The sequence below is a fragment of the Myxocyprinus asiaticus genome, chromosome 7, assembly GCF_019703515.2.
Source record: "Myxocyprinus asiaticus isolate MX2 ecotype Aquarium Trade chromosome 7, UBuf_Myxa_2, whole genome shotgun sequence".
Lineage (NCBI taxonomy): Eukaryota > Metazoa > Chordata > Actinopteri > Cypriniformes > Catostomidae > Myxocyprinus > Myxocyprinus asiaticus.
In genome coordinates this window covers 54,460,040-54,487,386 of record NC_059350.1, presented here as the reverse complement: position 1 = coordinate 54,487,386, position 27,347 = coordinate 54,460,040, and the positions used below count along the sequence as shown (strand labels likewise).

The 27,347-nt window shown below is 35.9% G+C and overlaps 1 protein-coding gene across 1 annotated transcript; it reads left to right on the top strand.

Moving 5' to 3' along the window:
* The first annotated feature begins 300 nt into the window (after positions 1 to 300).
* LOC127443367 (sodium- and chloride-dependent GABA transporter 2-like) lies at positions 301 to 21,736 on the top strand. The gene is made up of 16 exons (XM_051701891.1): positions 301 to 345; positions 441 to 652; positions 1,014 to 1,148; positions 4,495 to 4,635; positions 5,943 to 6,021; positions 6,117 to 6,249; positions 7,518 to 7,652; positions 10,500 to 10,603; positions 11,754 to 11,878; positions 13,018 to 13,130; positions 13,211 to 13,348; positions 14,715 to 14,817; positions 14,915 to 15,015; positions 15,095 to 15,265; positions 17,792 to 17,855; positions 21,646 to 21,736. Coding segments are annotated over exons 1-16 (1,791 nt in total). The 5' UTR covers positions 301 to 343; the 3' UTR covers positions 21,681 to 21,736.
* Positions 21,737 to 27,347: the final 5,611 nt, after the last annotated feature.

Sequence of the window (27,347 nt, the reverse complement as noted above, 5' to 3'; positions counted from 1 at the left end):
GGTTTAGAACAGCATTAAATTTAAGTAAATGATATATGCAGACACATGTGCATGGAGTTATAGCCCATGTATAGAACTGTTTATTTTTATAAAATATTATTAAAAAAATGAATGTAAGAATAATAGAATTATAGTCAAAAATCAACCATTTCTTCAAGTCATGCAGAGATATTAACTTACATGAGAACAGCCACTCCTGCTGAGCGTGCTGCTCACATTGGACCCTATTTAGGGACACTCCTCCCACAAAATATTAGATAACATACACATACACATGAGCTCGGGCTGATAAGTGTGCACCGAATGGCAGACAGACTGTAAATGACAGCAACACACTGTTGTGATGTAAGTTTATGCATAATGTGTGTATGTGTTTCTCAGTGTCTCTCATTCAGCTCATTATGACATCATGTTTTTTCTTTTTCCACCTGTGTTGTGAGGGGTGTGCTGCGAGCTGTCATGTCTTCACAAGTGTGTGTTGAGCAGGTGGATGTGCTGCTGGGGGTCAGAGGTCAGCCGCTGCAGGGTTGTGACCTGCAGGAGCGTGGTCAGTGGGCCAGTAAAGCTGAATTTCTATTGGCCGTTGCTGGACAGATTATCGGTTTGGGAAATGTGTGGCGTTTTCCATATCTGTGTTACAAGAATGGAGGAGGTGAAACATTCAACATTCATTCATACATTTATATGCTTCATTTAGATTCAGTGGCCCCAAAAGTGTTAACGTGCTTTGATATTCAGATATGTTTTTTTTAAATGTGACTAAAGTGTGCAAATGTGTAGTTGACATGAAAAACTTCTGAGATGTTGTCATGTCCTGTGGTGTGACATGCTACGCTGCATTTTAAACCGATCTTTATAATTCTTTTTATAACTATTATGCATGCAGTTTTATAAGCTCATATTAATTGCATTATATTAACCCCATTTGTATTTTTTGTGCTATTGTGTCTTTTGTATTCACTCTCATTTCAAACATTGTAATCATCCTCTTGTTCTCTCCATCTTCGAGACAGGTGTGTTCTTTGTGCCGTACATGTTATTCCTGTTCCTGTGTGGGATTCCTCTCTTCCTGTTGGAAACGGCTCTGGGTCAGTTCACCAGTCTCGCAGGAGTCAGTGCCTGGAAGAGAATCTGTCCTCTGTTTGCAGGTCACACCATTTAATCATTTAAAGGAGATGTTTAGCAGAATGTTCACACTGCTCTTTTCCATACAATGAAAGTGGACAGTGATTTATACTATACTATACTAAGTTCAAACAAGTGAGAAAAGCACCATAAAAGTATCGGATAAGTAGTTTGTACATTTTGTTTGCTATGTGTGGGCACTTGCAAAATGATGCATCATGCTGTCTTTGTATATATGTTTATACATTTGAACTGGTCGGGTACAATGGGGCTAAAGCCCCCATGGTTTAAAAAAGTTGGCCTTTTACCCCACTCTTGGGTTATAGTGATATTGTGCAGACTTTGTCCACTTACTCAAATACTGTGAGCCCACTTTGAGCATTCTTCATAATAAATCTAATCACCCCACTGAAGAAAAACAATGTGTTTTATGGGGGGCCTTTAGCCCCTATTGCCCCAAATACTATCCTTTCACATACTGAAGTTATTGAAAAACTTTTGATAATTTCAGAGATTCTCATTAGCTACATAAATTTGCAACATTTGAAAATCTATTAAATATTAGATCAAACCTCAAAATCAATCTTTAGACATTGCAAGTGATGACCTCATTTATCAGAGTCATTTTGCAGCTCATATGGACAAACTGTGTTTAGGAAAGTGCTGTGCTAGTTTTTGTTGCTATTTAGTGTTTTGGTCAGAAAATCAAATCAAATGTGCCTTTAACCCTCCTTTTGCATTCAGGTCATTTTTGACCCGGTAGAGGTAGATAATAATTTTTAGTGCGGGAACCAAACTTTGTGACATTGTCAAGACTATCAACATACCCATAATACACCCTTTAATAAAAATTTTTTTCGAGTGATGTGGGCAGGTGGGCTTCATTACACTTATCTATGATTGGGAAGGTTAATGATATTAAAATGAACTGTATTCCAAAATTCAACTACCTGCTATAATCTCTCCCTGTAGATGTCCCCCTCTCTTATTTCAAGCAATTTGATAGTATAGCGAAGTCCTTCATTTGGAATGGTAAACGTCCCAGATTATATTTCAATAAGTTGCATAGGCCAAAGGTGGGATAGGCCTACCCAAGATTTTGTTTTATTATTATGCATTCGGTCTCAGTCATTTGGCTCATTGGTCACTTCTACCTGAGAGAGCCCCTCCCTGGTTTTGTATTGAACAGGAACTTCTTGCCCCTATTTCGCCATTGCAAAGCCTTTCGATTAAACTAACCGGAGAAGTTAAGTTACACCCCATTATCTCACATTTGCACTCGGTATGGACAAAAGTGTCCAGAGTGTTTAATTCGGACATTTATTTAAATGTTGCCTCGAGCTTATGGCTGAACCCAAAATTATGTATCAACAAGTCCCCTTTCTGCTGGTCAGAGTGGATTGTGAGGGGGGTTACTACACTCGGTGACCTATATAAGAATGGAGATCCTTTGAAAACATGGTTCAACATTTTAGGATTCCCAGATCTCAGTTTTTTAGGTATTTACAACTGCGTCACCTGCTCTGTACTATTTTTGGGAGTAGCATACACCCCCCTAAAGCAGCAGATACTCTGCGAGAGGTGATTACTGCTTTTGGAAAAGGTCATGAGGCATCAGTGTATTACTCCCTGTTAATTCAGAGTCTGGGGGACGGAGCTTCAACTTCTCTCAAGAGATTATGGGAGAAAGATTTAAACTTGGTATTGGAGGAGGGAGTGTGGGCTAGGATTCTAAAAGACATCAAATCTGCATCTAGAGATGCAAGGGTGCGCCTTATGCAATTCAAGATTTTGCATCAGTTCTATTGGACCCCCTCTAGATTGTATAGGCTTGGTCTTAAAGCCACACCCACCTGCTGGTGATGCCAATCAGAAGACCGGGACACATCCCATGTTTTTTGGGGATGTGTTGGGATCCAGGAGTTTTGGTTGAGGCTTCAGAGCTTCGTGTGTGAAGTGGTTGACACTCGGTTTTCGTTTTGCCCCAGACTGTTTGTTTTGGGGGATGGGGCGGTCTTGAATGTGGGTGATAAATATATGGAGAGCTGGGTCCTGACCGGCATGATGATTGGCAGGCGGTTAATCCTCAGGGGATGGAGGTCGTCTGGTGTGCCCTCATTTTGTGAGTGGTGCGTCGAGTTGGGCAGGGTGGCGGCGTTTGAGGAGATGGTGTATAGAAGGCTGGGCAACATGAGTATCTACATCAGGAAGTGGGGCGGCTATCTGGCCTTTTTGGAGGGCTCTCGGGGAGGGGCAGCGGAGAGGGACTTTTTTTTTTTTTACATTTATTTATTTATTTATTAAAATAAACTAAACGAAAGGTACTATTGTCTAAAGGGGGTGTGACGACATCAAAAGTTCAGGTACACATTAATCTAAATAGGGCTTGAAAGAGGAAATTGTTCATATTTTACTCTGCAGAAATCTGATGCCGAACCAGCTTACAGCAAACTACATCAACATTCAACAGTTCATGAGAGTTAAGAGATTTATCTTAAAAACATAGTAAAGAAGTATTAATGTTGTACACTTGAGTTGTAAAGTTGTTTTAAATGATGTTTAGTTGAAAAATAATATGTTGGTTTCATCACTTTTGACCAACAAGTTGTATTGAGCAGTTATGAGTAACAGGAAATCCATTTAAATGACTCTTAATTCTCACATTAGATGTTCATATAAATTGTATATTATGTTATATTTAAATACAATCTCACAGAAATGTTGCTAAAAATTATGTCTTCACATGTATCACAGTGGTTTTGCTTTAGTTAATGTATATCGTATATTTTGAAATTTCTACATTTTATTATTTCTAAAAATTTGCATATTAATTAATAACTTTCATATTTGTCAGTTAACATCCAAAAAATATCAATCTTTTCACATGTAAAAACAGTTAAGAACTTGCAATAATAGTTTGACTTACAATATAGTTTTAAATTAAAAAAAAACTGAAAAAAAAAAAAAAAAAACGATCGGGTTATGAATGATTTATAAGCTCAAATTCCACCGGGTCAAAATTGACCCGCGAATGAAAAAGGTGTATGCGGATTCTGAACGCATTAGGAGGGTTAATCCTGGGGGCCTTTAGACCCATTGTACCCTACTAGTTTTAATGTTGTGATCTGGATAGTGGTACAATCCTCTAATTCATTCATTTTTCAATAAGTGCTTATACCTCAGTAGGACAGTATGAGTCAGAGCTGGTATCTCTGTAAGATCATTATGAAACACTTATGGCATTATATTACAGATGTCAGAAATATTTCACTTCTAATAGTATACAATAAAAACAGAGAGAGCGAGAGAGAGTTTAGATTCTGATGCTTCCAGAGAGAATATAATATAAAATATGTTATGTTATTGCAGGTCTGGGTTATGCCAGTCAGGTGATGATCTTACACAGCTGTGTGTATTACATCATAATTCTGGCGTGGGCGCTTTTCTACCTGGGGAGCAGTTTTCAGTCACAGCTCCCCTGGTCACACTGTAATAACACCTGGAACACAGGTAACATGATTGACACTACACGCACTTCACATTTATAATCAATATGCCCTGATGCTAGTGTGAGCAAGAGCAAACATAATTTCTAGGCTGTGTCCTCTGTGTCTCAAATCGCTCTCATCATCTGTGTGGTAATGTGAGGGGACTGCAAAATGTTCAGTGAGGTAATATAAGAACCCTAGAGTGACAGATAAAGACTTGAAGGAATCATTGAAACTGGTTAACATCTCTGTTCATGAGTCTACTTTACAGAAAACATTAAACAGGCATGATGTTCATGGCAGGACACCATGAAGGAAGCCGCTGCTTTCCAACAAAAACATTGATGCATGCCTGAAGTTTGCCAAAGACCAACTTGACACTCCACAACGCTACTGGGAAAATGTTTTGTGGACTGATAAAACTAAGGCCGAATTGTTTGGGAAGAACACACAGCACTACGTATGGCATAAAAAGGGCACCGCATACCAACATGAACACATCATCCCAACGGTGAAGTATGGTGGAGGAAGCATCATGATTTGGGGCTGCTTTGCTGCTTAGGGGCCTGGACTGCTTTCCATCAGAGGGAAAAATGAATTCCCAAGTTTATCAAGATATCCTACAGGATAATGTCAGGGTGGCTGTGTGCCAGCTGAAGCTCAGTAGAAGTTTGGTGATGCAGCAGGACAATGACCCTAAACATCGAAGTAAATCCACTACAGAATGACTTCAAATAAAGAAAATCCACCTTTTGGAGTGTCCCAGTCAGAGTCCAGACCTTAACCCAATAGAGATGCTGTGGAATCCATTCACACCAGACATCCTAAAAATATGGCTGAGCTGAAGCAGTTCTGTAAGGAAGAATGATCCAAAAATTCTTCTGAACGTTGTGCAGGTCGAATCCGCAGCTACAGGAAACGCTTGGTTGAGGTTACTGCTGCCAAACGAGGATCGACCAGTTATTAAATCAAAGGGTTCACTTACTTTTTCCACAGCACTGTGAATGTTTAATGGGATGTGTTCGATAAAGACATGAAAGATTATAACTGTTTGTGTGTTGTTAGCTTAAGCACATTGTGTTTGTCTATACTTGTGACTTTGATGAAGATGAGATCACATTTTATGACCAATTCATGCGGAAAACCAGCTAATTCCAAAGGGTTCACATACTTTTTCTTGCCACTGTATAATCCACTTTGTCAGCAGGGGTGTATATACATTTTTGTCCAATCAAATGCTCTCTAGAATGAGAATGCTATAAGAACTGACTATGATGGAATCATTTAGTTCTGTAGTGGAAATATGTTTTCTTATATTCTCTCCTCTAGATACCTGTGTGGGGTTTGAGCGACACAACGTCAGTAATATCACTGAGAACGCCACGTCCCCCGTCATTGAGTTTTGGGAGTGAGTGTCTGGGTATGCCAATGTGTAAGAGGGATTTGATCACGTGTGTGTACTGTATGTATGTAAGTACTGATGGTTTGTGTTTGTCTCTCCAGGCGTGAAGTGCTGAAGCTCTCTGATATTGTAGATGAACTGGGATCGGTTAACTGGCATCTGGCCGTGTGTTTGCTGCTGGTTTGGGTCATGTGCTATTTTTGTGTTTGGAAAGGAGTCAAGTCAACAGGCAAGGTGAACACTACACACATGCATACTAGTTTTAGTAGATTGAAAAAATAAAGATGATTAATCTCATGATTTTATGATTAAGCTAATTTAAATTTGCTAAACTTTGCCTCTAAGTACATATATTGTAGTGCATTCAGTTTTAATGCTTTCATCTAAGGAAATTAATGTTAGTTAGCCTATTTTGCGTGTTGATGTGTCAGTCTGTGTTAAAGACCTCATGAAATCTTATAGTTATATATATATATATATAGTTATAATTGTTTTTTAGTTCATGTCTTTTATCTTTGAGGTCATGAATATGTAGTACTGTATATATATATATATATATATATATATATATATATATATATATATATATACTTATAATACTGCATATGTTCTCTTCCTGGAAAATAGTTGCACTACAAAGGTTTTTGTCCAATCAAATGCTCTCTAGAATGAGAATGACCTAAAACCCTCTGAAACTGACTAGTGCATCAGTCTGATTCTGGAAGTAAAAATCCCAATCGTTTTCTCCATAGGCGAAATGATTATTAACGATAACTTATAAACCTTTAAAGACAGATCTACCATGAGCTCTGAGGTTGTTAATCGATGGTATATGCTTCTGTTAAAGACATCAGTCCACGTTATTTCAACTTAATTTTTAAAAAATCGTGTTTAATTGCAGAATTTCTGGTGAAGAACTACACTACCCATAATCCTCATGAGAAATCCACCAATCAGAGAATCACATTAAAAGAGCTCCGCCCACTGATGCACTGTGAATGATACAATCGAGTCGCTCTCAAACTCCTTATATATTTGTATATATGAATATTTCACAAGAAAATGTAAATATATTGTTTCTATACTTGTAATCAACACCTTTAAATCAAAAGTTTTATATTTTCCCATCATTTTTAATTCGATTACATCATTCGCAATGCTTCATGGGATTGTAGTTCATTCCCTCATTAAAGACGTTAAGTGCACAGTCTTGTATCTTTGTCTTTCTGTCTGATTTTCAAACACTTTTTAGCTTCAAATCAAAGTTTGTAATGTTGTGATTCACCTCGGAGCTGGTTGGTTTGGTTCATGGCTTAAAACTCTTTTATGAAGGATTTTATGAAATTCCTATGGAGAGAAATGAATGGGAAAACACTTCCGGAACAAAGTGGGCGGACACTGTTGCGCTCTATAGTAAATAGCAAATGATTGTGTGTATGTGTGTGTGTGTGTGTGTGTGTATGTGTGTGTGTGTGTGTGTGTGTGTGTGTGTGTGTGTGTAGGTTGTCTATCTCACTGCCACATTCCCATATGTGATGCTGTTGATTTTGTTGATTCGTGGGGTGACTCTACCCGGCGCTGTGGACGGGATCGTTTACTACCTGAAACCAGATCACACGCGCCTGACGGACCCACAGGTACCACAGAGTCACATGATCACCTTCATGAACACACACAGAGTGAAAAACATGAATGAAAACTCCAGTGCAGTTGAACTAGTAACAGCTAGTGAAACTTACATTTTTGTTGGCCAGATCTATTCATTTATAAAAATATACATTTATTAAAATACATTTCATATAGTGAGTGCGTAAAGCGCAGCGCTATGACCGTGTGCAACATCTAATCCAATATTCGTGCCAGCGCAAAGTGCATGTGGGCATGGGTGAGAGTGTTTGCGCTACTGTGGGTGTATTGTATGTAAATGAAATGCAAACACAATTTGCTATTTTCCTGATAAATATGTCATTGCGCTAAGACGTTTCAATACCACATCTAATCTCAGCGCAAAGTCTAAACTCAGTTTGGAGATTTCACCAGCAGGTGGTGATAAAGTTCATGTCCAAACTCTGAATATACAGTGCAATTTATTATTCTAATTATTATTATTATTATGTTTATATGTATTATTATTATTGTATATTTACAGCAGTATTTATGATCTACAGTCATTTGTACTGGTAAGTCACTGCAAAAGATGGAAGAAGTTGGACAGAGTAAAACATTTGGATTTGGTGTGATTTTTTTTTTTTACCATTCGTTATTTTGATTATATTTTAATTTAGTTTGAAGTGTAATTTGAGTTTAGAAATATTTTTGGTTTAATTTGTTCAGTGTTTCAATAATTGAATTTATTTATTGCACTCTCTTTATTGCCCTTATAGTCAAAGATTTTCAGATGGTGTAACCAGCCTAAATTATAATTATAATTCACTTTTTAGCAAATAAAACGCAGAAATGAGTCAAAGTTCCAAAACTTCATGATATTCGTTATTATTCAAAAATCCATGATATTTGTAAACATCCATTTACATTGAGAAATATGTTTGAAAACTTTTGGAAATAACGATTAAATGTACATTCACAGAAATTTTTTAAGGCATTAAATGATCGTTTTTAAGGCATTAAATGAAGTCTTTTGTTGAAAATGGTATATTAGAGGTTGACCGAAAGTGGATTTTGCCGATACCAATAACTAAGGTGGAAGAATCGGCAGATAACCGATTAATCGGCAGATCGTTTTTCACTGATTCTTGAGATAAGGGACAAAACATGTTTAAAATCGGAGTTTTTATTTTGTAATACTAAATTAATTTGAAATGGATATATTTGTAGACAAAGGTCTCAGCTAACGAACGATGTAAGGGAACAGGTTTTTATAAAAACGCTTTTTTTTTTCTTCTGAAAATTGACATTTATTCACTTCATAACTTGCATCTTCCTGTCATTGGTGTCAACTCCGTCAGACACACCAAAACGCATGATATTTTAATTTGATTCATCCAACAAGTGTAAAGTCATTAATTATCTAATAATATTGTTCAGTAAAGCAGTTAAGTGATAAAATACATTCAGTATATATTTTATTTTTTTCTGTTTTCATACTATTCTGAAAATTCTGACTAGGTTGACAAAATGTCATATATACATAAACTTAAATGCCAAAATTGATCCCACAATTTTAACAGAAATTATAATCATGAGAATGACAGAGTTGACAAGTTGAAGCTGTGACCGCAGAGACTTATACATTGTTTGCTTAAAATATGAAAATTATCAAACATACCAGACCACGTGTCCTACTGTTGCATCACACCATGAGCAGGAAGCGTGAAAGGAGTACTCGGAGTTAAAGATGATCAGGACATTTCCTGATTTATTCAGGATTAAATAAAAATCTGACGGAGTTGATGCAAAGTGAGGACACAACTTTGATAGGCAGTTTTTTTATGGAAAATATCATTTAAAGTTTTCTTAATGTATTGTTTGATATCTTAGAGATCCCTACCTTTCATTTGATATTTATATTTATGAATTTGATGCATTTTTAAACAGTTTGTTTAGCAGTTGCTGAAGACAGGTTAAGTTACATGTGCTTCCAAGTATTGAGCATGCATTTAAAAATATTCTAATGAAATTATGTTAAAATATAAGTAAAAAATGCCCTGAGTATACACATTTCCTTTAGATTTAACTTTTCCAGTATTTTTATTGTTATGAATTTCTTGATTTTTAATATAAAGATGACTTTTGTATGTAAGACATGTTTTGTCCCTTATCTCAAGAATCAGTATTTAAAAAAAAAAAGATTTATTAAATATTTATTAGCCTTTCCTTACTAGAGTCCAAAATGAATAAAATCCCAAATGCAGTTTATTGTGAAACAAATATCCCGATAATACGCAAACAAATTAGATTTAAAGCATAACACGGGACTATGAACAAGCCCAAAATACACGTACTTATTTTGGGACTTTTATTTTGAAATGACAGAGACTTGTTCTATATTTAAGTATTTACCAAATTCAAGTTCCAAATTAATTACTGTTTGTTCCAAAAAGCAACTATTGGCACTGATTATTGGATATATGGGTTTACCTTTAGTAAAAAATGGATAAAAACCAACATGAATGCAAAGAGGACATGTCTAAGATCTTGGCATATGTGTTTGAAACTATTTTTTGTATTTAAAGATGTCCACTTTTCATCCTCTCAGACATTATTTGTCAATAATTCATTCATGAAGGTCTGCTTTGATCCATTTTTAGTCTTCAGACAAAACATTTTTGAGGATTTCTGTAAATAGTTGTGACAAGTTTATATTTTAAGCAGCTTGTAAACGTCTGAGATAATGTTTATAGTGAAATCTTTACTAATACGCTCAACATGGAGTCCAAACAATAAAATCCAGAAGTTGGGGAAATGTTTTTTCTAGTATAATCTCTCTCTCTCTCTCTCTCTCTCTCTCTCTCTCTCTCGTGCAGGTCTGGATGGATGCCGGGACTCAGGTCTTCTTCTCCTATGGGATTTGTCTGGGAAGTCTGACCGCTCTGGGCAGCTACAATAAATTCAACAATGACTGTTACAAGTGAGTTCACATTTAAACACAAACTAAACACAAGAATGGTCTTACTAGAGCGCAACAGTGCCCGCCCACCTTTTCATCCATCTTGGTTCCGGAAGTATTTTTCCCATTTATTTTCCATAGGGATTTCATCAATCCTTCATAAAAGAGTTAGGCTGCCTTCACGTGTTATGGGAATTTTCGTAAATATGAGTTTCCTTATAGGAAGTTTCTCACATGAACTTCCCCTCCAGTCGAGATAATTTTGATACCTGATTTTCGAGTTGGGATGAGACGTAAACCTTCAACATGCCAGAGGAAAATTCGGATTTTGTGTTGAATGATTTTTGGTTTTGAATTAACAGTTTAATTAATTGTTTTAAATGCAGATACCTTGTTATCGCTTGTCGTTTTGGTCATACTCCATATACATTAAAGTATATTAGTAACCATTTGATGGATATTGTACTCTTTTTTTTTACAAAGAGAAAATAGTGAACCAAACCAACCATCTCCAAGGTGAACGTTACGAATTTTATAAACGTTACAAAAAGACAAAGATGCGAGTCTTTCATGAGGGAATGAACTACAATCCCATGAAGCATTGCGAACTGCATAATCGAATTATAAATGTGGGAAAAAATACAAATATTGATTTGAAGTTGTTTATTATAAGTATAGAAACAACCTATTTTAAAATATTCATATATATATATACAAATATATAAGTAGTTTGAGACTGTAGAGAGCGACTCGATTGCATCATTCACAGTAGACGCATCATTCTCTGATTGGTGGATTTGTCTTGAGGATTATGGGTAGTGTAGTTCTTCACCAGGACTTCCACTATTGAAGTTGAAATAACGTGGACTGATGTCTTCAACAGAAGCATATACCATCGATGAACAACCTCAGAGCTCAAGGTAGATCTGTCTTTAAAGGTTTATAAGTTATCGTTAATAATCAATTCCCCTATGGAGAAAATGAATGGGATTTTTACTTTCAGAACCCGACTGATGCACTTTATTGACTAAAATCTCTACTGGAGTTACTATACAGATATTTTAGTTCTTTATGTTTTTTAAGGACCTTGCAAAGATAATGACTGCTCACATCAATTGCATTTAAATAATGACCAGAGGAATGCCTCGAAGTTTAATGTGTTGTGTTTCAGGGATTGCTTCAAACTGTGTCTGCTCAATAGTGGCACCAGTTTCATCGCTGGATTCGCTATCTTCTCGGTGCTCGGCTTCATGGCGCAGGAGCAGCACGTCAATATCTCAGAGGTCGCACAGTCAGGTGAAAGTCCATTAGAAACAAGCAGTGTTGGGGAGTCGTTCACTAAAACTAGTAGCAATGTAGCGCTGGGACAACTGAATCATTTAAGTGAATCAGCTCTTTCAGACAGTTCATTTACATTGTAAATGAACCGATTACAATAAACGATTCCCTTATATTTAGCGTTGGGAACTCTGATTCATTTTAGTGAGTCGGTTATTTTGGATGATTCATGTAAATGAACTAGTTCACATAAATGATTCACTGATTCACTTGAGCCCCGTGCAGCCTTAAAGGGACTTTGCCTTCTTTTTTGAAGCAACATGTTTAGTTAATTGCTACTGTTTAATGCTGTGAACCAATCTGTTTAACCCTTATGAAAATTAACCATAATTTGACTATAGTAATATTGTAGTAACCATTGTTAATTTTGTGGTTACTATTGTTTTACTACAAATACCATTGTTAAACTATGGCTACTGTAGAAAAACCTTGGTTAATTTTTGTAAGGGAATGTCATCCTAATTAACTGTCAGGTGATATTATTGAATTGCGCAATCAGAATTGTTCGCAGAATTAATTTATATAAATATATGGGTTGTTGACAAATAAGGTTGTACGAGGTGATAAAAATAAAAACAATTACAAACCGTAATCTTTTCTACAAAAAAAAAAAAAAAAAAACATGTCAAGTGGTGTAACCATCAAGTCAAAGATATTAAAATACTTTCCTTGCACCTTGAAAACATGAGTGTACATAACTTCATTAATTTAAACAAAATTAATATTTTGTAAAAAAATATTAAATGATTTTTTGAGTCACGAATTTTTAGGGTTACTCCATTTGACCTGAATAAAATAAGCCTTTTCATAAAAATGTCAAAATATCATATAACTTTACACACCATTATTTCTTTTGTCAGCTTTTAATGAGACTTTTATAAATAAATTATTTATTTATGTATTTATATGTCTCTGGATGGTTACACCACTTAAACATTTAAATAGCTTCAATGTAGTTAGCTACTTTTTGTTAGTAACTTATGAGTAGCTTGTAGCTTGAGAAGATACAATATCAAAGTAAATACATTTTCAGGTGTAGTTTCTCTACTACAACATTTTTGTCCCTCGATTCTGTATAATCTCATGTCTCGCTGTAGGTCCTGGTCTGGCGTTCATCGTCTATCCGCGAGCAGTATCGATGATGCCTCTGTCGCAGCTGTGGTCCGTGTGTTTCTTCCTCATGATCATAATGTTGGGCCTCGACACACAGGTGTGACACAACACCTCAGCAGACTACCAGACGGTTTAGTTGTGGTTTCTAGCAGCACTAATCACTGTGTGTTTGTTCAGTTTGTGAGTCTGGAGGCTTTGATGACATCAGTAACGGATCTTTACCCTTCACTCCTCCTCAGAGGTCACCGTCGCGAGCTGCTGCTGCTGATCATGTGTGCAGTTTGTTTTCTGCTCGGACTTTTGATGCTCACACCAGTGAGTTATGTACAATTAGAATAACTTCCTTTAAAACAGTCATAATCTGCACTCAGGATTTGTTTGAAAAATTGGCTTTGGTGAGCAAATGTTACTGGCCAGTTGGACATGAAAGAACACAATCTATTTTCATTCAAAAAAAGTTTTCAGATAAATAGTATTTTTTTTACATGCATCATTTTTTTGAGTCACAAATTCGTAGGGTTGCTCCATTTGACCTGAACAAAATGTGGCTTTTCATAAAAATGTCAAAAATTTTTAATGGTATTTTAAAAAAATAATTTTTTTTTATTTTTATGGAATTCTGAAAAATACAGCTTCAGTGCTGGTAAAAATAAATAAATAATAATAATGACGTAGGGTTGCTCCATTTGACCTGAACAAAATGTGGCTTTTCATAAAAATTTCAAAATATCTGATTTATTTATTTATTTATTTATTTATTTTATTTCACACAGTCATGAGGGTCTAAAATGTTTTTTTTAATTTATTTATTTTTTTTTTTTTGTCACATGACAGAATGACATGACTTTGAATTAGTAGAAAAAACTTTTATACAACTATACATTGCATATATAATTTAGCTTTTCTTTCACTATCCACTACAGCTCACACACTGAAACTTTTTTTTGGTTTAAATGTTAGTTTTAGAGAAATATAAATTCAGTGTGTCCAAACTTTTGTAGTGGTTGTGTAACTACGGTTGTGTAATTCTGCAAAATTCAGCTTCATTGATGGTAAGAAATATTTAAATAGCAAGTAAGGATGTCCGAGGTGACAAAAATGAGAAATCTTAAAAAATCTAAATAGAATAAAATAAATAAAAAACCTACCAAAAAATGTCTAAAAAAACCCAAACAATAACAAAAGTAGCGACATTAAAATGTCAAGTGGTAAAACCATCTAGTAAAAGGTATAAAAATACCTTCCTTGTACCTTGAATGCACGTGAGTGTTCACGACTTAATTTTAAAAAAAGTTTTCAGAGTAAAAAGTATTTTTTTTTTTAAACGTTTGATTTCGAGTTACTCCGTTTGACCTGAACAAAATACACTTTTCCTAAAAAAAATAACAAAAATCTATCTTTATCTGATATTTCACAGTCATGAGGGTCTAAAGGGTTTTTTATGTCACGTGACAACAGAATGACAGAATTTTCGCTTTTTAAATGAGACTTTTATTTATTTATTTATACTGTCTCTGGTCGGTTACACCACATGACATTTTTAATTTTAAGCCCCTGATAAATATCAAAATGACCTCGAACATACTTCTGTTTTCACACTTTTCTTAACCATGCTTTCAGTTTGTTGCCCAGACAAAAACAGTATTATATATCTTTGTCTTCTCTCTGCGTTTGTGTTTAGGGAGGTCTGTATGTGTTTCAGATATACGATCATTTCTCCTGCAGTGGGGTGAGTCTACTGCTGCTGTCCATCTGTCAGTCTGTCGCTATAGGCTGGATTTATGGTCAGAACACACACAAACACACTTCTTCATATCAGTGCAAAAAGCAGCTTTAAATGGTTTCATGATATGTTCAGTCATGTCTTTGTGTTGTTCTCAGGTCCAGAGCGCTTCAGTAACGATATTAAGCGTATGATCGGTTACCATCCGCTCGGCTTCTTCAAACTGTGCTGGAGATACCTGACACCAGCCGTCTGCACTGTGAGTCACATTTACTGTGACATCTGACCTCTGACTGTCCATTAACATCTTCTCAGAACATCTCTGTGTGTGTCTGCAGGGCACGTTTATATTCTCGCTGGTGTGCTGGACGCCGTTGACCCTCGGGAAGGGTGTGGTGACCACTCGCTGGGCAACAGCGATGGGTTGGCTGCTCACGCTGTCTTCTGTGTCTCTTCTGCCACTCTGGGCAATCTACGCCCTCATGAACACACCAGGAACCATGGAAAAGGTGAATAACAGCAAGGTTTTTCGTTATGTATATATACACCAAAGCCTCCCTGCAACATTCTGGTAACTTTAGTTTATGGTTAAAAAAAGAGAATGTTTCTAGAACATTAGGAACTGGCAATTCACTTGACAATGACATGAATATACCTCTACTATGATGAACAATCTGAGTTACAAGACATTTTGATATTTTTTCTGGTGCTTAAATTAAAAAATATCTAAGTGGTGTAACTGACCAGAGACAGAAAAAAAATCTAAGTTTTGTTAAAAGCTAAAATACTTGAAAAAAGAAACGTTGCTTTAAAATATGAATATTTGCAAAACTTTTGTCCACCAAATAAAAGTCAGGTGGTGCAACCAACATGTGGGTAACTTTTTGAAATTATTAAAAAAATTTGGTACACTCACGTGTTTTACATTTTGTAAGTCATTTGTTTTTATTTTATTTTGTTATAAGAAAAGTTGGCATGAGTAGTGCAGAGTAATATTTTAAAAAATTATTATTTAAAAAAATAAGCAATGAAAAAAACATTGCTTTAAAATATAAATATTTGTAAAACTTTTGTCCACCAAATCAAAGTCAGGTGGTGCAACCAACATTTGGGTAACCAGTTTGTTGTCTTTTTTGACAGAACTTTTTAAAAATATCAGATATTTTTAATTCTTTTGAAAAAGGCACATTTTGTTCAGGTCATTTGGTGTAACCCTAAGAAAACTTCTTAAAATTTGTGACTTAAAAATTCATGAATATTTTTTGTTTTGTTTTGTTTTTCTCCCCAATTTGGAATGCCCAATTCCCAGTGCACTCTAAGTCCTCGTGGTGGTGTAGTGACTCGCCTCAATCCGGGTGGTGGAGGATGAATCTCAGTTGCCTCCGCGTGTGAGACCGTCAATCCGCGCATCTTATCACGTGACTTGTTCAGCGTGTTACCGTGGAGACATAGCACGTGTGGAGGCTTCACGCTATTCTCCGCGGCATCCACGCACAACTCACCACGCGCCCCACCGAGAGCGAGAACCACATTATAGCGACCACGAGGAGGTTACCCCATGTGACTCTACCCTCCCTAGCAACCGGGCCAATTTGGTTGCTTAGGAGACCTGGATGGAGTCACTCAGCACGCCCTGGATTCGAACTCAAGACTCCATGTGTGGTAGTTAGCGTCTTTACTCGCTGAGATACCCAGACCCCAAAAACTCATGATATTTGTGAAAAAATAATAATAAAAAAATACAATTATATATATTTTTTTACTTTAAAAAGTATGTTTGAAAACTTTTTGAAATTATTAAAAAAGTTTGGTACACTCACCTGTTTTTAAGGTGCAATGAACGTATTTTAATACAATTTAACTGATGGTTACACCACATGACATTTGTTTTTATTTTATTTTATTTTAAGATAAGTTGGCATGAGTAGTGCAAAATAATCTTTTATAATTTTTTATTTAAAAAAAATAATAAGCACTGAAAAAAGATTGCTTTAAAGTATAAATATTTGTAAAACTTTTGGATGTGGATACAATTTTGTTGTCTTTTTTGACAGAAGTTTTTCAAAATATCAGATTTTTAAAATTATTATTATTATTTTTTTAAGGGCACATTTTGTTCAGGTCATGTGGTGTAACCTTAAGAAAACTTCTTAAAATTTGTGACTTAAAAAATCATGATATTTGTAAAATAAAAAAAAAAAAAAAAAAAAACGTTTTACTTTAAAAAAATATGTTTGAAAACTTAAATAAGTTGGGTACACTCGCGTGTTTTTACTTGATAATTACACCACATGACATTTTTAAGTCATTCTTCTTCTTATTATTTTATGAATACTATAAATATTTTTAAAACATTTATAAAAACCAATTACATTATATGAACTTGGCACATGTGTTTAAAACTAGATTATAATTCGATGTATAATTTGGATGTCCCTATTTGTCAACAACCCATATTCTGTTTGTTTCTGAGTTTTATCTGTAAAATAAGCTGTACTTAATATTTTGGATAGACAGAAATTTTGACCACAGAGTCTATACACATTTTACTATATATTTTTTTTTTTTGGTGTTTCTATAAAACTATTTGCAGATACTGCTGCATCAGTAATTGAAATTGTTTTTTTGTTTTTTTCCATCCAAATAAACCCGCCCCTAAATGGCATGTAAAAACAAAAATGAACTGTGATTGGTCACGTTACTCAATTTTGCATGCAATAAGATGTTGTGTTGACTGTTTATTGTCGATAAAATTTGTAGTGCCTAGTTTTTCTTTCATCTCATACAATTTCCATGCTACAGAGTAGCTAAAATATATAATTTATCAGTGCAGGAAACTGTTTTATAGCATCCTGCAGGTTATTTAGCAGTGTGAAAGCAGAGAGTGACTACCTCTCTAGTCTTCTAAGCGGTTTCATTGTAAAGAGAAAGACAATTGTTTATGTAAGTGGCAAATAAAAGTCCTTCGGCAGACAGCGAGTCTACAGTCTCATTCTCAGTCTCAGCGGCTCATTCATGTTTCTCTTATGTTCCAGCGTATCCTCCTGCTGTGTCGCCCAGTGGAGAGCTCAACTGCGACCCACAAGCACCTTTCTAATGGTACTCATTTAACCTTTGACCTAACCACCTAGAAGCCAAAAGAGACAATTAAAAACATCATGTAATTGAGGCAAACTCATGGAGAAGACTGAACAGATCTGTTCTTAAGATTAAAAAATTGCAATAACATCATTTGTTAGTTCGTTTATTTTTCTCAATTTGTACGTTTTCGTACGAGCAAACTTGTACGCATGCAGCATGTTCAGTTTACTTAATTAAAATGAACGAATGCAAAACAATTATAGAACATTTTGTCACAACTTCATTTCATTGTGTTCTATGCATTTAAAAAAAATTTAAATGAAAGTTTACTTAATCCATTTAATGTAGCATTGATGAAATGGGACTGTATGGGACTCAATTTTTATTTTATGCATTTTTGAGCAAGATGAGAATGGGAGGAGATCTGTACATGTTTAATGTTCTGTTATATTGGTATTTAAAAAGAGTGCCTGTTATGCTGGAGTTTTGGGGGTTATTATTGTGGTGAAGAATGGCACTTGTGATCCGGTAGAGGATGGACTTTCTTTTTCTATTGATCCTTGATTTAGGTGCTATTAAATGGACAGTACAACAGTTTCACTGTCCTTACATTTGCTCACCTGACATATACTAATGATTTATAAGATAAATTAAGTTGGTAAACTCGTTCCCTCAAATGAACTGAGTACTGGCGTCTCAAAAACGTGTGTAATTAAGTTCAATTAACTTGGTGTTCATATAGAATGAACTTAACTATTTAATTAAGTTAACTAAATGCAGATTTGCTATTTAAATATTGTTGTTTCTACTGTTGTTAATCATTTTAATTGAATTTGGTTCAATTTAACATCAAACAATAGCACAACTCAAATAAAGATCACAACTGATTCTAGGTCAGTCATCAAATAAACTTAATTCTCCAAAGCAATGAATATATACCTCCTCTTTAACTATTTGCAACAAAACAACGTGAATAAAAAGACCCTGGTTGATAGAGCGTTCTGTTTTCTCTCACGGGGGTGCAGCTTTTCTGTATCAGAGACACGGAGGTTTTATCATGCAAGCCTTATTTATAAATATATATTCTATAAGCCTCATTTCTAATCTTCCTTTGTTTTTAACAATCCACACACACCAAGTAGATTTTAATGCATGTGGCTGTCATCTTGTTCGGTTGTTCGGGTTTAGTCGGTAGTCGATACGTGGGAATAAATCATGTTTATTGCAATGGAATTCCCTCAAACGCATCTCAAAATAGCAGCACAGTGAGATATAAGCATAAATAGCACAATAACTGTCTTAAAATGATAAAATCTCACATTAAAGTCAAACAAAAATGACTGCCTGTAGATGCGCTCTGCCCGTGCTGGTTCACATTTCCATGTCATGAGCGTGGAGTTAAATAGCCTCTTTGGGGTGCCTTGATTTTTAAATGGTTTAAAATCAAATGACATCGAACTTGTCTAATTATTGTACTTAAGTCTGCACACCAGAGCAAAAGGTAAAAAACACTGTCTTACCGTTTATCAAGCGTTGAAACTTTGCTTTGTAAAAAAACAACCTGGAATCATAAAACCCAACGCAGATGCGGTTTTATGATTCCAGTGGACACTCAGAAGCCTGCCATGGCTCCTCCCACGACGCCTGCCACGGCTCCTCCCACGACGCCTGCCACGGCTCCTCCCAGTGCCTGTAGCCTCGACCATCCCAGAGCCAGTGCCTGTAGCCTCGACCGTCCCAGTGCCGACGCCTGTAGCCTTGACTGCCCCTGATCCAGCTCTCGCCAAGTTAGTAGACCTGGACTTGCTCCCCACCCTGGTTACCACCCTGACTACCCTTCCTCCTCCGCTGGCTCCACTCAAGACACCTCCTCCTCCTCCTCCTCCTCCTCCTCCTGGTCAGTTGGTACTAAGATTCCCAGTTCCGCCCCTCGAGCCTCTCACGGCTCCACCTTCCATGGCTCCGTCCCTCGAGCCTCTCACAGCTCCGTCTTCCATGACTCCGCCCCTCGAGCCTCTCATGGCTCTGCCTTCCCTGTCTCCGCCTCCCACGGCTCCGCCCTCAGAGTCTTCCACGGCTCCGCCCTCTTCCCCAGAGTCTCCTCCTCTAGCGGTTCCGCCTCTGGATCCATTCCCAGCCCTGAAGCTGCCCCCCCAGGCCCCCGGATCCATTCCCAGCCCTGAAGCCACCCCCCAGGCCCCCGGATCCATTCTCAGCCCTGAAGCCACCCCCCAGGCCCCCTGATCATCCTCCTTGGATCCTTCTTCACCTTCTGCGTCACCCTACCCTCTTAATCCATCTTTGGGCACCAGCAGTCACCCTTTGAAGGGGGGGGTAATGTCACAGTCTGTCTCCCTCATGTTTCACAAGGACTCTCATTTTGAAGTTTCCCCTGGACTACATTTCTTGTAGTGCACTGCCCTCATCACTTCCATCTGTTTCCAATCATCCTCACCTGTCCTCCATTTCATCATCTGCCTTTGTTTGTATAAATACCCTCCTGTTTTGTTCATTCCCTGTCAGTTCTTGTATTGCAATGTTGTGTAGTTTTGTTGTATTCATTCCTTGTTTTGTTATCTTCCACTCCAGCATCATTTATTAAATATTAAGAAATTTAATTTATTCAGGAGAAAGAACCAGACAGATTCGAGCAGTCCCACTCTGCGTTGTTGTTGGGTTTCCTTTCTAAACAATACTATAACTGAGGGGATGTTACTACATACAATATCTTGATATGGACTTATATAATTCACAGCAGTTCCAGTTGTTTTCCAGTTGTTTTTCGCTTCACTTGTGTGTGAGCCTATAACTCGCGCCTCCCTTGAAAGGTGCCCACATGTTGAAAACTCCTGTACTTATGCACACCTCATTCATGAACAGAAGGCTCGCAAAAACTTCCCACAAATTCAGCTCGGTTGTATAGCTTTGATACTTTATACTTTATAGCTTTGATAGTTTATAGGTTGATCCGTTTATTGTGCGCCTGACGTTTGCTCATATAAAGTTCTGAACAGATGTCAGTGTTGTGCTTAATATAATTATTATTTGATGGGTAGGGTGGAAGGATTCTTCTTATTTTTATATTATAATATGGCCTGCGGGCTAAGCCCCGGATGACACTGAAGTCTAGCGACGCCCCTGATACTTGGCTTAATTAAGACAACTCAGCAGTAATGACAACTTTAGGGTTTACAGTGTATGACTCGGCATGAGACCGGGTTAATTTGATCATACGGTTGTTTCTTTTAAAGATTGAGGGTTGAATTCACAGAGAACGAATGTACAGTGTAACAGTCGAAACTTTGCAAAACTTTCATATCCATCACATGTTTTGTTAGTGATGGACAGTTTGTGGCATGGTTGTTGCTTTGACAGTTTAACACTTCAGATGCTTCTGGCAAACATTTGCAGCCAATCACAAGCTCATTTGCATGTGAAAATAATAAGTGGAAAATTTGCTGCAAGTTTGTCTGAACTATCGTTTTTTGTAAGGGCAATCAAGACTGTAAAAAGTGTTGCAAATGAAAGTTTTGCTGTTGCACAAGGTTCTTAACCATCATCTTTCATGTAAGAAGCTAGAACATGTTTTGTATTTGTTTATTTGTCTGAAGAATGTGGACTTCCTGTGCTGTTTATTTTCTGCATAACTGCATGTCTTAACACTTAACTCTAACTTGAAATCACTCGATTGTTTATATTGCAGCATCATGAACGAACATTTTTGTATATTTAAGTAGCAGTTTTGTACTTTTAGTTCCAATAAAATAGCACTGAATTAATCATCTTTTCTCATTTTTACTTGATGCAGGTTTAACAGGGAAAGCTTGTGTGGAAGTTTACTGAGCTTCATGGACAGAAGATAGTCACATCTCCAAACCTCCCTTTGGTGATGTCAAAAGTAAACATTTACTTTTTTTTTTAAATAAATTAAGTTTTGTATACACTGTAATTAATTAGGAACACACTTTGTAAAAAATGTAATTCAAATGCACAATCAAGAAATAAGAAATGTCACAATGTACTAAGAGTTGGCACTCCTAAGTACATGTAATAATTCATTTTTACTCTTTCTCGTTCTCTCGTAATGCTGAAAATGCCATAAATGGACGTGACAGTTGTGAAAGTGGCACTTCTCTCATGGTTTGTCTCTAGGCTGAGAGAGAAACCATGAGAGAAACCATCCAAAGTTTGACTTCTGAGGTATCGGAAATTATATATATTAGAAATTATTTATTGTTAGAACAGTAAAAAAGCTTTTGTACCTCTTTATACATTTTTTAAACATTCCTAAGTAAAACAGTGATCTCATGACAAATTAAGGTAAGTTGCAAAATATCGGTATCAGCCTATTTTTTTTTTTGTTGTTGATAAAATTGGTATCGTCCTTACATTTTTAAAGCATTCCTAAGTACAACAGTGATCGTATGACAAAATAAGGTAAGTTGCAAAATATCGGTGTCGGCCTATTTTTTGTGTGTGTTAAAATCGGTATCGGTTGTACATTTTTTTAAGCATTCCTAAGTAAAACAGTGACCTTATGACAAAATAAGGTAAGTTGCAAAATATCGGTATCGGCCTATTTTTTTATGAGTTAAAATCGGTATCGGTCATAATGTTTTTTAAGCATTCCTAAATAAAACAGTGATCTTATGACAAAATAAGGTAAGTTGCAAAATATCGGTATCGGCCTATTTTTTTATGAGTTAAAATCGGTATCGGTCATCATTTTTTTTAAGCATTCCTAAATAAAACAGTGATCTTATGACAAAATAAGGTAAGTTGCAAAATATCGGTATCGGCCTATGGTTTTTGTGTGTAAAAATTGGTATCGGTCGTAAAAAAATTTAAGCATTCCTAAGTAAAACGGTGATCTATTGACAAAATAAGGTAAGGTGCAAAATATCAGTATCGGCATATAGCTTTTTGTAAAATCGGTATCATCTGTACATTTTTTAAGAATTCCTAAGTAAAACAGTGATCTTATGACAAATTAAGGTAAGTTGCAAAATATTAATATCGGGCAATTTTTTTGTGTTAAAATTGGTATCGGTCATAAAAAACTTAAGCATTCCTAAGTAAAATGGTGATCTGATGGCAAAATATCAGTATCGGCATATAGCTTTTTGTTAAAATCGGTATCATTTGTACATTTTTAAAGCATTCCTAAGTAAAACAGTGATCTGATGACAAAATAAGGCAAGTTGCAAAATATCGGTATCGGCCTATGTTTTTTGTATGTTAAAATCGGTATTGATCGTACATTTTTTAAACATTCCTAAGTAAAACAATGATCTGATGACAAAATAAGGTAAGGTGCAAAATATCAGTATCGGCATATAGCTTTTTGTTAAAATCAGTATCGTCTGTACATTTTTTAAACATTCCTAAATGAAACAGTGATCTGATGACAAAATAAGGTAAGGTGCAAAATATCAGTATCGGCATATAGCTTTTTGTTAAAATCAGTATCGTCTGTACATTTTTTAAACATTCCTAAGTAAAACAGTGATCTGATGACAAAATAAGGCAAGTTGCAAAATATTGGTATCGGCCTATGGTTTTTGTGTGTTAAAATCGGTATCGGCATATAGCTTTTTGTTAAACTCAGTACCGGCCAAAAATTTTCAGATCAGTGCACCCCTAGTTTTATATTGTATTATTTTTGCATTTTTAATTAATTACATTTATTTATTTGTATATCTCCTCTTACATTTCATTGTTTATATAATTATTTATGAGCGACTATGCAGGTTTATTTTTGTATTTATGAATTCTTTTTGAAGGTTTTGTTCTCCATATGTTGGGAAATAGTTAACTAAAAGTAGCAATGCTAATAACTTAACTACATGTTTCAGTAGCATCACAGTAGTTCAGTTATTTTCACAATTATGTAACTTTTCCAGTAACCATCTTAATTTTCCAGTGAGTAGTGCTGTAACGTCACAAAACATTTGTCACATTATATTGTGAACACAGTAAAGGAGTTGAGTGAGTAATCAAACACACTCATCTAAACCGTCCTCTCTCTGTCATGTAGTGCTGGGAAAACTGAATCATTTAAGTGAATCAGTTCATCCAGACAGTTCATATAAATGAACCATTACAATAAACGATTCCCTTATATTTAGCATTGGGATTTCCCATTCATTTTAGTGAGTTGGTTGTTTCAGTGCAGTTAGCTGCTTCTTGTTATTAGTTTGTAGTGTAGCTACTAATTGTACTACTAGTAGCTTGACTGTAGTTTAAATACTTTAAGTTATAAGTAGCTTGTAGCTTGAGATGATACAGTTTCAAAGTAGCTTTCTCAACACTGTTGGATAACATTGAAATATGAAAAATGTTCACACATTATCAACATTGTCAAAAGTATTTCTCTTTTAAAAGAGTGCAAAATGACTTTTTCATTCTTCAAAGCCTTTCAAGTGCAACTGAAGCCTCTTTAGTACTGTATTATGAATGAGTGATGCTGAAACAGACCGGAACAGACAGTGTGCGATCTACAACTGCCTCTTAATGCTCTTCATTTATAAATGGATTTGTTTAGTGCTGTCGGCTGTGCATGTGTGTGCTGTTGATGCACATGTCTGTGCACGCATGTCCATATGCACGTTTTCATAATGTGTGTTCTACATTTAAAATAAGGATAGACTTATTCTAATGGACTAGCGGGTGTGTTGTTGTTGTGTTTAACGGATGGATTGAGATTATATTTGACCCTCTAATGTTTGCTTGTGTCTGACACTGTAAAGCAGAAAAGCTGTGGCATGTTGAACCATCTGTGCTAGCGCATGCCCATGTTTGTGTGTGTGTACATGTTTTGGATAGTGTATTATTGAGTGTTTTTACACAATTTGTAGCAATTTGTTTGTAAAATCTCTTCCCTTTTGATGTAGGGCAGATCACAAGAGCAAAAGAGAGCAGTCACAGGATTAATCAAATGTTATAAGCAATTTAACAGCAAATTTCGTAATGAAACACCAATGTGTTTGTAATATACAGCAATTTAAGACAAAATTCAAAATGGCCGACACTCAATATGGCCAACAAAGGAAAATTGGGCATCATTTCACTCGGTATGCCCCAAGGAATCTAACGAGACCAGTCTAATGATTTTAGGCCAAACTATTCAAAAGTAAAAAGCAAAAAAAGCTATTTTTTATATCTCCTGACCACTACATGACACTGTGCTGAAACTGTGCAGGTACCCTCAGGTCAGGCTTGTGATGACATATACCAAGGCTCGTGTCAATACGCCGAAGGGTTGCGAAGATTCAGCCTCACGTCCATTTTGGCGAGCTCACAGTCGAATTTGTTGATGCAGTATACGAGAATGGTTTGGGCTATCATCATGAATTTCATAACTTTCTGTCACGAGTGTGTCTAGATGATACATGCAAAAGTTCGTGCAAATCGAGGAGTTCGAAAAAGTAGTTTTTTTGGAAAATTCGAAATGGCGGAAAATCTAGTCAGAAAAATAGATTTTGATTCTAGGCCTTACGGTTCAAAAGTTTTAAGCATAAGTGCAAATTTGAACTATTGGTGGTGCTAGAGGGTTTGAGTTACAGACCCCAAATTTGTGTCAGTTACAGTTCAGCATGTCTTCTATCAGTGTGCCAAATTTCAGCATTTTCCTGCTTACAGTTCTATGGGCGGCCATAGACTTCAGTTGTGGAATTATAAGAAGTAGAAGAAGAACGCTAACCGAACACTTCGGTGCTTGGCCACTAATAATGAACAATTTAGGCCTATAAATTTAAAAAATCTGAAATAATTTATTTTAATGTTAAATGGCTAAAATCACAAAAAAATAAACAAATAAATTAATTAAATAGAGGTAGCGGTATTGTATCGATATAGGCGCTATTGGCTTTCTTGATTGTAGGTCTTCTGAGATCTCTTTTTTTGCAAGGCATGGTCCACGTCAGCAGATGCTTCTTGTGAATAGTAAACTCAAAATGTTTGAGTGCTTTTTATAAGTCAAAGTAGCTCTAACCCACACCTTCAATCTTGTTTCATTAATTGGATGCCAGGTTTGCCAACTCCTGACTCTAATTAGCTTTTGTTTACGTCATTAGCCTAGGGGTTTGAATGATGTTTTCAATATGTACAAGAACAATACAATAATTTGTTTGTTATTAGTTAAAACAGATTGTGTTTGTTCATTATTTAAACTTAGATGAAAATCAAACCAGATTTTAAGACAAATTTATTTATACATATATGCTTGTAATTCCAAAGGGTTCACATACTTTTTTGGACTTATTCAAGAGAGACAAATGGACATGTTTTCAACCTTTGTAAACAGCTCGGCATGCTTTCTGAAAACATTTTTAACAGGAAAACTGTCTGACTGTATCCACCCACAGAATTCCCTCAACTGCAAAACATGTCAGGAAAGTGTTTGAAAAATTGCCCAAACCTCATTTTAATCTCCTGCATTTGTTGGCAGGTCAATACCCAAGTTAAAGATGATCTTTAGGTTAGAGCGATATCTTTTAAAGATCCCAAAGCATTCATCACCCAAAACACACGCGCCTGCCTGGCCCATGCGACCACCCTGCGGTTTTCTCACATGGCATTAACCTGAGCAAACATCCGCAGCGGCGAGGTCAAGCAAGCAGTGAGCCGCCGGCCCCCCGGACTGATTCTCTCATGAACGACTGACAGATAGGTGAGAGATGAGAGGCGTCTCTTTACAACCGTTTCATAACGACAATGTTTTGACCGCAGAAAAACAGGCTCAGAGGACTCATAAGTGTTTGCAAAGCATGTCAAAGTGGATTGTATTGAGAATTTACAGAGTTCAAAGTCAACATGAAGTCAAAATTTACTTTTTTTACTTTATAAACACATTTAAAAACATTTCAATTTTTATTTTATTTTTTATAGTTAGTATATAGGCGAACATACTGGCAGACAGCCATGTTGAAACATGCATTTGTAAGTGTCATATGGCCCACTCTATAATTTAGGGTACATTCAATGTCCATTGATGATAATTATACATTTTCTAACCATTTTCTTCAGAAATATCCCATGTTTCATTTTGCTTGGAATTGCCATATTTCTTAATTGACAGTTTTTGCACTGTCCGTTTATAAAGAGAGTTTGTCTTAAAATCAAAATATTTAATAAAAAATGTTAAAGACAACATTATATATATCTTATTTATTTTTAAATTCTAAACACTTCAGAAATTGGTTATTTTTTTTAGATTGAGTTTGACATTTTATCTTATTTCGCTGTTATTTTAAGTTCTGTCAACTATGTTACTAAAGAAACACTCCTCTGCAACTAAAAAATGGTGTAGCCCAAAACCATGTGACCAGCATCATGTGATGTAATTTTCTTCTGTTGGGAACGTTTTGAACACATAATGCCGAGTGTCCTTTCATTTTTTTTCAATATTTTAACTACAACAGCATATAGTCAAGGACTGTATTAATTGACCGTCAACTATGTTGGGTACATTGTTATGATTTACAAAATTTTTATGATATTACCTCAAAT